Source organism: Adiantum capillus-veneris, chromosome 15 (assembly GCF_014529385.1).
Source record: "Adiantum capillus-veneris isolate H3 chromosome 15, ASM1452938v2, whole genome shotgun sequence".
In the NCBI taxonomy this organism is placed as follows: domain Eukaryota; kingdom Viridiplantae; phylum Streptophyta; class Polypodiopsida; order Polypodiales; family Pteridaceae; genus Adiantum; species Adiantum capillus-veneris.
The window spans coordinates 157,900,859-157,911,126 of record NC_140945.1 but is presented as its reverse complement, the minus strand read 5'-3'; the positions used below and the strand labels follow the sequence as shown (position 1 = coordinate 157,911,126).

General features: G+C 42.1%; 1 protein-coding gene across 1 annotated transcript; it reads right to left on the bottom strand.

Annotated features, from left to right (window-relative positions):
* Nucleotides 1–3,797: 3,797 nt before the first annotated feature.
* On the bottom strand, nucleotides 3,798–9,569 carry LOC147441743 (endoglucanase 11-like). The gene is made up of 8 exons (XM_086483273.1): nucleotides 9,089–9,569; nucleotides 8,502–8,714; nucleotides 6,265–6,465; nucleotides 6,101–6,190; nucleotides 5,852–6,016; nucleotides 5,517–5,646; nucleotides 4,728–5,435; nucleotides 3,798–4,646 (listed from the first exon to the last, which is right to left on the bottom strand). Exons 1-8 carry the CDS (start codon nucleotides 9,317–9,319, stop codon nucleotides 4,345–4,347), a joined length of 2,040 nt encoding a protein of 679 aa, XP_086339399.1. The 5' UTR covers nucleotides 9,320–9,569; the 3' UTR covers nucleotides 3,798–4,344.
* Nucleotides 9,570–10,268: the final 699 nt, after the last annotated feature.

The window sequence follows — 10,268 nt, the reverse complement described above, 5'->3', positions numbered from 1 at the left end:
GTACAAGCCTTAGTGTTTCACTCTCTATTGCTGATACCCTAGCTCGTAGCCTCGTCATCACCGTTCACTCCTAAAGTCAACTCACCTCGTCGCCTTGCTCGTCCTCAACAAGCCACGGCACAATCACCTGTTGCCCTGTACTAGGATGCTCTTGGTCACTCGCTCATCACCTGCACGTTGTAAGTCAACTACTGCTTGCCAAGGTTCCTGACTAGCCTCCACACAAAGTACTATTTATTCGTTGCAATTAGTCACCACGCTACCTCATTGGAGCCCATGCTATCCACTATTCATGTGCTTTGTCACACCTGTATATGCAATTTTTGGCTTATTGGGAATATTTATTAAAACTCATATTTTGTTAATCCCAAGTCTCCACAACTGTTAAATCACTCGGTTTGAACATCATCCCCATTGGTGCTATACAAGGTATTAAACCCGAGCTCTCATAGCTCTCCTTTATTATTCGAACTATCCCATGGCACAACCACATTTTTGTTTGGTACTAAGGCCTCGTCTCCAAGGTACCAAAAGGACACTCAAAGTGCATTCGAAGTAGCAGAGAAACAATATCTTTCAAAAGCATTTCAGCATGAGCACAAGTTTTAGAGATATTTGTAATGTATATAATGACTTGAGTCATCAAAACTCCTATAAGCAAGTGACACCATTTATGCTATGTATAGATCATACCTAAATTTTGACATTGTCAAGGGTTATAAACAACCCCACCGTAACCGGTGATCTAGGTTGAAAACCATATAAAAGCATAAACGGACTAAACCCTATAGTCATATGCTTTGAACTATTATAAGAAAATTCCAATATAGGCAAGTAGTCTTCCCAATTGGTTTGCTTCTTGCTAATGTATGCTCGTAGCATATTCTTTAGCACTTGATCGACCCTTTCGGTTTGGCCATCCGTTTGTGGATGATCAACCGTACTAAAATTAAGTGTAGTTTCCAACTTTTGGAACACAGCTCTCCAAAAGTGATTATCGAGCTTTCGATCTCTGTCACTAATGATACTAGCTAGAAGACCATATAATATTTATATATATATATATATATATATATATATATATATATATATATATATATATATAAATAGCCGTGCTAATTTCGTCTTAACCATAGTCTTAGTGGGAATGAATCGACATATTTGTTAGACGGTCTACAATTACCCATATGGCATCATGGCCACGATTTGTATTAGGTAGTCCTACTACAAAATCCATAGAGATACTCTCCCACTTACCTTGTGGAATGTCTTAAGAATGTAAAATGCCACCTACCTTGAGACACTCTGCCTTATTATCTTGGCACTATTGGTAGTTTAGTACGTACTCTTGAACATCATTATGTAGGCTGACAAATAAAGTTTCCGTCGAACTAAGGCATACGTCTTACGAATACCTAAATGATCAGCACTTGGACTATCATGACGCTCAAATAATATTTGACGCCTAGTGTCTGAGTCCTTTGGCACACATACTCTACCCTTGTGGAGTAAGTAGCCATCGTCAAAATGAAAATATTCTTCCATCGCTTAAGCTCGTCCTGAATAGGGGTGGAGCTCTGTGTGTTGGAGTTTTTATCTGCACGTACAGAAACATGTTGATCTGGCCATGCAGAGACATGTGAGTATAAGGGATCCCTTCTTAGGCCTTGCCTTTAAGAGATAAACTTGTTTCCACAGCTGTCTTAATATCTGGGGTATATCTCAACCTATGAATATCACTCCATTTATGTAAGAACGTATTGGTTGCATCCTTGTTGCGAGCCTCATGGACTCCTTGAGTCGTGTGAACGTGGGTTCCTTGAACTGTGCGTTTCCAGCTTGGGCTCCTTGAGCCATTTGTAAACTCATAAATGTCATAAGTAGCTTAGTAAGGTTTTGTAACATTAGCATTTAATGCAGAGAGTGCATTCAAGTACGCTTTGGCGATTTTTCAAAGTCTTGAAAGCAGCCATATCTACAAGTCTATGCTCTCCTAGATAATCATCGTCGTGCATATTAGTGGCAACAGCGCCCGGGGTTATCGGATTTTGATGTGTGTGCTGGGATATCCTTCCCAGCCATGGTAAACACACGCTAATGTAGAGAGAGAGAAAAAAAACCGTCAACTTGTACCTTGTAAAGCTTGAAGTTGTTGTGTTTTTTTCTGTTCGACGACTTTTACGTTGCTGCATGCGAACTTCGCCTTGCGAAAATTGTAACGCTTCACGTCTTATTTTTCTACCTTCGTTGGTTTTTCACAAAAACCCATCGTTTTTGTGAAGGCTTTTGTTCATTTGTAAAGCTTCTTTCTTGATTAAAGAGAATTTTGGAAAGAAATTTTCCATTCTCTAAGGAGTAAAAAAGATGGGTTAAACTACTTCCTTGAAGTTTGTAGCTTTACTTTCCTTTTAGCTTTCTTTGTCAACTCAAGTAACTATCTTTCCTTGTTGTATACAAGAAGTCTCAATAGCTTGAACTATAGGGTGTTGGCCTCTAACCCTTATGAGGTGGGATCAACCCTCCTTCATCCAAGAGTTTAGAGGGCCTTCCTATGTGCGTAGCCAACGGTGCCAATGGAGCCTCATTGTCGTCGAGTTGTCGATAGAATTTTCCTTGGTCGTCCGTCTCAGACGGCATTCGGATTGTCGATCGAGTTTGCCTTGGTCGTTTGCCTTAGACGGCAACGATCGTAGACGGCTACTGTGCTCGTTGTTTGTTCCCTTTTGCTGCGCCATGGACCGTCATCCTCTCCGTCTATTGCTTACGGATCGTGAGAGAGGAGATGTGCGCCGCATGCACATGCAACCCGCTCTTTCCCTTTTTTTTAAAACCTCGATGGAGAGTAATGTAGTGTGCTAGTTTCCACCCAACCATGCTATCTTATAACCTCCCCCTAACATACACATTGTCTGGTTGTACCGGTGGCCTTACTCGTAGGACCCATATCCTTACATCGACGTTATGGTTATACTTTTGAAAACACTTAACCATGCTATCTTATAACCTCCCTGTAGCGTACACACTGTCCGACCGTGCCAGTAGCCTTGTCTACAGGACCTGTGTCTTTACATCACGTTATGGTTATGCTTTTGGAAACTTGTCATGTTTATGGTTTTGATTTTATAGTTTTGTTATGCTTACAATTTTGCTCATCTGTACTGAATGTACTTCTCGTTCTTCAACGTAAAAATGTAGGTGGAGTGTGGTTGCTTTTGCACTCTTTCTTTGGGCTGAGAGGGTTGGTTCATGGTGTTGCAGTACATGCAACATCAGTTATCAATCCTCTTTGTCCAATTTTTTTTTGCAAATTCTAACGTCGGTGCAAGAGTCGAAATACGTGTCAAAATTGTTCTCAAAATCAGCGTCAAAATTTATCATCGAAATCAACATCGATATACGTGCAGAAATCACCGTTGAAATATTATTTTTATTTCAACGATTATTTAAATGTATATACCGACGCTTATATCATTGTGTATTCCTATGAACAATATAACGTCTATACCGACGATACAATGCCATTGTTTATACCGACGCTTTTTATGTTTAAAACAAACTTTTTGCCATCGGTACGCTTGCCGATATTCATGCGACGTGTTGTGGTGGGACAATAATAAACTACTCTCTCTCTCTCTCTCTCTCTCTCTCTCTCTCTCTCATGTGTGCACACGCACATACATATATAGTATGCACAAAGAGAGCACATGAGGGCATATTATGGACTAATGAACCCACATTGGGTATTCTCTTCTTCTCCTTTGCAATATTCTCCCACTTTGTTTATAGGCGCATGCTCGTCAACAAACTTTTAACTTTTCATCTATAAAATTTTGCAAAATTGTTGTATAGCTCATTTAGGGCTGTAAGCCAACTCATGTTTAGTTTACGTGGTGAACAACGTTAGCAACTCCCTGTGAGATTCCCTGAAGCTGATCAGGGAGGCAACATGAATAAGGGTGGCTTCACTTTCATGCTCCAAAACAACTTACTCTTGCTTGAACTACATTGTTTGGAGTTCCTTTTGGGAGTTCCAAACACTGTTGATTCTTAATAAAGGATATGATATAACATTTCCAAAATTGCTCGGGCTCGGGCACTGCCTAATGCCATGTGCCTTTGCAACAAGTTCAACTTTGTATGCACACCAAGAGGTCCATAGTAGGGTGGGAATTGCAGTTCAATGGTGATGAAAGAATGGGGTTATGCTTACAGGTGAGTTTTTCCAGCCTCTCTTGTTTTGCTAAAAATGAGCAAAACTTGGGGCATGTTATCTATAACAATGCTCCTCAACACTTTGTGCAAGGAGGGTTGAGGTTAGACGGTAAGCCAATTTAGAGAAAAGCCTCAAAATGTTGGAGTGAAGCTTGCAAGAGTGAAGGTGGCCTGAGGGCCTGGTTGGATGTAGACAAACATCGCAGATTGACGAGGGGCGAGAGACTGAGGAAATGTGTAAAGGTTAGAGGAAGCTGAGAGCTTGTAAATGCCGTAGACCGCCCCTGTAAGGCCTCGACTGGCCAGTTTTATGTTAGACAGCTTGCCCCGCGAGACGTTGGTTACTTTTACCAAATAGCGACGGTATATCTTGTTGCTTTGAGTCCAAGATGAGGTGAGTACCTGTTGGAATGCAACATTGGCTGAAGCCTTACCTGAAAAGCATGTCCAAAAAAAAGATAAGCATTTGAACATATACCTTCCCTTCCCTAATATTTGTTACTCACTCTCTGTACCTGCATTGTATTTAAGAGAGCTTGTACCAAGAGGTCGAGAAGAGGGACGTGCAATACGCTTCCGAATGTATCGGGCTCGGGGCTTGTAGGAGGGCTTTCTACTGGGGGTGTAGTGTCGCCGTGCCGGAACTTTCTTAGGGATTGGGCGTGTGTAAGGGCGACGAGGTGCAGGCCTCCTGGGAGGAGTTCTGTATCGGCGTCCAGGCTGTTGAGGAGGCGGTCTACCCCCGGCAAGGCGAGCAAGGATTCCAACAAGAGGACCGTTGGTGGAGGTAGTGGGCTCTGATTGCTCATAATTCTTCCGATCATCAGAATATTGGTCACCTGCACCAGGTCCACCCACTAGTGCCCCCACTAACACATTGGGATCTGCAGCGCCACTCCCATACCATGTGTCATATCCCCCTTTGCACGTAACAAAGCTTGGGTTTTTCTTGTAGGACACAATGGACGCCCCTCGGTGATGCACATGCTTGGGGTAGTTGGCCCCATACCCAACCATGTAGCTCATGCCCAAGGGGTTTTTGCCCAATATGTAATCTATCTGTGATTGGGCCAAACTTAGAAGCTCTGAGGGTGATACTGTGCCACTCGGACACTGCAATTGCTTCCCTGCTGCTGATAGATAATCAGAGTAAACGCTGAGAGAAAACGATGCCGATGTCACATATTGCATATTGTTCCAACGTCTTGTGAAAAGCAAACCGCCTGCATTCACCAGAGCAAAATATGAATGATGTCTACATGCTTGCTAAAAATGGTAGGGTGCTTAAGGCACATTCAAATTGCCTGGTGTTATTTGGGCATTGTTGTCGCCTGCGTTCTTCCTTAGAAGATAACACAGGTAGAATTCGGCACCACGCTGGTATTGTTGCAATGCCCCTGCATCCGCCCTGTATGCCTTTCCCTCGAAAAGGAGCTGAAGCACAATAGAAACATGAAATCCATGTCATATTCTCAAGCATCAGGAAGAAACGAGGGGATGGCAGCAGATTACAACAGTTGAGCAAAATGCAAACGGCTATGCAGCTATGAAGCCAGTAGCTATGTTCAGGCAGCATTGGCTGAACCTAGTGCTCCATTAAATTGTCTGCTAGATATTGATTCGAAGGGCAAAAAACGACCTTTGATACCAGAATTTGAACTCCGGCGAATTTCACATCCCAACTCAGTTCCTTCATGTTCCAGCCCGTCCCACCCATAGAATAAGCATTCTTAGCTACATAGTCCAAATAGGTTTGCTCGCCCGTGGCCTGGTACAGCCAGATTGCAGCCCAGAGAAGCTCATCCTGCCAATCACCAGAGGTGAGAAATGAATCAGATCGATCATAACATCTGCGTAGCAATAAAGGCGAGCATGAGAAATGCCTTACATTGTATCCACTGACAGACTGGTAAAAAGCTTTGACGTTGTATATGCTGTCGTCGTACTTGCCCTTGTAGGTGTCAGAAAATGTGAAGAGCTGAAAAAAAGTGCTTGAAAATGAGGGCATATGCATGCACATGTGGAGAATGGGCATGGAGGAAAGAGGATTACCTGTCTGGCATGTTGAAGAAGGGTAGAAGAGTAAGCTGGGTTTTGATTCTTGAAGGCGAGAGAGGCAGCAGCCATGGCAGCGGCCGTCTCGCCAGCTTGGTCAGAGCCAGGGTGTGAGGCATCGAGACGATAAGCTTGCCGGGGCGTCGTCATGTCCTCGGAACGTTGCCAGCAATTGTGATCTGAGTCACCGTCGCCCACCTGTGTAATGCATTTTTTTGTTTTTTTTTCCAAAACTCACAATTGTGAGTGAATTATATTAATCAACCCAAAAAATTACAATGTCTTGTCATGCTCGTGTTGAGCCATGACATCATCCAGGGACCATAATTACATCGGCAGCGATCCCAACCAACCTGTGTAATGCATTTGATTTAAGAAGAGTCCTCGAGAAGGGGAAGAAAGGGCTACTCTTCATTTCAGAGGGTCATTCCCATTTGGTATGCCATGTCCTATTCCTTCGAAGCAGTGTTCGGGAAAAATCATTTTGACATACAAAATGCCCTTTAGGATAGATTCAAAGAGGAAATTCTTCAAAATGATTGGCATTTCTTACAATTTAACTCTATTTTCTTGAATTTTCCAAGCGGATTTTCTCCTTCTCCTCCTAGCTGTTTTGATTTTTTAATCAGCTCAAGGCTGAGTTGAGGCACACATTTCCCGAACACTGCTTCGAAGAGCCAATCTACTACGATTGTATAGCAAATTACATACATTGAAGAGGACAATATTCCTTATCTATGGACTCCTTGTTGCCTATAAAAGAGAAGCTACAATGATTGAAACATCCTCCATTTTCTACACCCAACATATTTCCTTGAGGGCTCTCTTCCATCTTCCACATTAGTGGTGATATGAGCTTGGAGCTCCCTCTTTGGAGAGCCCTCTGTGATCACCTTTAAAGGCATACGGGGAAGATTCTTAATCTGCACCATTTTGAGGCTTCCAATCTTTGCATTTTCTCCAATTTGACATCAGCTTCTTCAACGGCCTTAATACAAACATGCTAATCAATGAAATGCCATCCTTTCAACAAGCAATTGAGCCACATCCATGCTAAACAAGTTGCTCCTATGGCTTTTCCAAATCCTCTCCAACTCGCATCATTGCAAAAGTATGTGCGTAACAAGTGTTGTCAAGGGTCATCTTGTCGAGATGTTGTCTCATCCGAGTATGTGAACTTGTAATACATATTGTGCTAATGTGTGAAATGTGCAAATATGCTTTGCAAATGAGATGATTGGTCCAAAAATCAATCACAATTTTAAATAGATCATTGAATATGATTAAGCAAAGCATCACTGCTTAAAAATGGGTTTTGGAACCTCAAATTTAAGGGAAAAGTAGAGCAATGACAAGGATTTACACAAAAAATTAAGTCATTTGATGAAACATATAGCTATATTACCACCTGCAATTTGACCTGATGTACATTACATACAAACTTTGTCTCAATATATGTATATATCACCTAAGTTTTATTCAAAGAAGGTGGAGTTAATTTCTTGAATATTGGATAATCCCACTAAACCTTGAAGCATCATGACCTTGAGCTTATAAGCTATGAGATCGATGAGTTTGGTCTCTTGGAAACATTCTATCCTTCTCTCACTTGATTGTTTCTATTGAGAAATTTGAATGACATGTAGGGTAAAAGTCCCGAAGAACATGTCCTGAAAAACACCGGACGCCTTTTGTTTGACTCTGCTCTATTTTATATATTCAGGTGTCATGATGGGGTTAGCATGGGATATGAGGAGATTTTGACAAGGACGTACTTTCTTTTCATATCAATTTCATTCAAAGTCATTCCTTAAAGTGGAAGATTTAATTACCCGAGTTCGAATTTCCCTCAATTTAATTGGCACTACCCAAGTTTGAATTTCCCTCTACTCACACTTATGATTTGAGCATCTTAACTTTCCTCCTTTACCCCAGGGATCATTTATTGGTATTCTAGCCCTATTATAGCAATGGAGCTTCCACTTTCTTGTTGCACGTGTTACTACTAAATGTTATATACTTTGTACAATATTGCAATATAACGTACGAGTCTCTTAGTTAGACCTAATTATTATCCTAAAAAAATAGATCCATAAAGCAATGCATGTGTGGTCATAATCAGCTATTCTACTTCATGTTCCCAACTTGTTATGAACAATGGGAGTATTATTACTCTCCCTCTCCCAATCTCTTAGTCTGTAAATCCAAAAGGAAATAGATAGGTAATATTGTACCTCGGCCCAGAGGACGTTGGGTTCAGGGTGAGCTTTGATGAAGTAATCCGTGCCCCAACGCAAGGCATCCAAAGCATAACCGAGTTGATTGTTGGCAGAGAGGGCTTGATTGTATTGGATGATACCCCAAGCCAACATGGTCATGCTATAGGCCATGGGGAATCCATACTTCACATGGTCCCCAGCATCATAATATCCTCCTTGCAAATCAACCTGCAATATATCACAATAGGTTTTAGACTCTGTCCCACAACTATGAATTCTCACATTGTGGATTGTGACAAGTACAATAATATAAGCTTTTGGAGATGAGGCACTACATATCTAGCTACGTGTGGCGGGGTGAAGGCGCTACATATCTCGCCAAGTGTGGTTACTTAGGCAAAGAGGTGGGTTTGCAAATGAGGCACTACAAGGTGTGGTGGGGTGGAGGCGTTGCAATATATCTAGTGGTCAAGCGGCCAATAAGGTGCTTGACTTGGCAACCTTCTCATGCCCCATTGTGCCTAACTATGTGGCCTCTCAAAGCTCATTTTTATTAGCAAAAAATAGCTATGTTTGGTAATGCATATAAGGAGCGGACATACTCCTTCGGTTTTGCCATCGCTAAGCCCGGAATCTCCACGCCACCAAACCCTTTGATTTGAAGGCAGCTTTCCGGATCTCTGCGCTTCGAAGAAGAGCAAGCTCTTCTGCAGGGCATCGGCATAGTTGAATGAGGCAGCAGCTGCAAAGGAGGAGGGGCGAGCAGCTAGCTGTATGAAGAAGAAGAAGACGGCACAGCAGGCGCAGCGCCTGCTGAAGGAGGAGGTGGCCATACTCTTTTTTGGCGGCCTGCTGTGCTGCAGTTTACTTCAAATTTTCCTTCATATCCATGTGCATTTATATAAGGACGAGCTCCGAATATTAATTAGGTGTAGACCAGCGCCGCTGTGCATGGCGAGAGAGGGGGAGAGCTGACCATCATTTCTTGTGAAATGCGCGTCGCTGCGTAGTAGTCGAACGTGATAAGAGCTGACCTCTTCTTGAGAAATGCAGGTCGCTGGCTGACTGATGAGGGGGAGGTGATGAGACGAAAGAGCGGGTGGTGCCCCCTTGGTGCTTTGCCACTCCCTCACACGTTGCTACCCTTCGCTTTTCAGTTTAAAAGTTTCCCCTCACAATTTCCTCACTCTCATTTTTCCTCCCCTAATTTAGGGTGACCCGCTTTCTATTTCTGTCGAGTGTCCCCTTTTTAAGCATAAATTATGTTAGTCAGCAAATTTTTTATGAGATTCCAACATTAAATAACCAGTCTTGCTTGGCTTATTAATGAGAACCTCTTTTTTTTTTTTTTTTAAAACACACATCGCTAATCTTATGAAAAAGTTTAATAAAAAAGGTAGATGGTCTACGTGAGTGCCATACGAAGTATGGTGCATAGTGTCTCTCCAAAATTTATAAGAAATGAAATACATACCCGCCCCCTAGTCCATTTTCTACTAGATAGTCATGGTATTCAAGAACAAAGTGACAAAGCCGAATTTCTCTCCTGTAATTCCGTATTCAAGTCCTTGCCATGGCTATGTGAATTTATCTCTCATAATTTCATATTCAAGTCCTTGCCACATCCACGTTTTTCATATCCTACAATCAACATGTTCTAAGAGTAGTTGTTACGCTTTGAATAGAAAATCATTAAGAAATTTATGTGCTTTTGTAATGGCACTAAGGTTGCTATACCTGTGGAACAAAGCATTGCCAACAAGTGCAACATGTTTCTTGCCT

Coding starts and splice junctions, on each gene's coding strand:
- LOC147441743 (XM_086483273.1), bottom strand. CDS start 9,319: ATGGCCACCTCCTCCTTCAGCAGGCGCTGCGCCTGCTGTGCCGTCTTC. Junction 6,017..6,100: donor AGTCTGTCAGTGGATACAAT/GTAAGGCATTTC, acceptor GGTGATTGGCAG/GATGAGCTTCTCTGGGCTGC. Junction 4,647..4,727: donor CTCTCTTAAATACAATGCAG/GTACAGAGAGTG, acceptor CATGCTTTTCAG/GTAAGGCTTCAGCCAATGTT.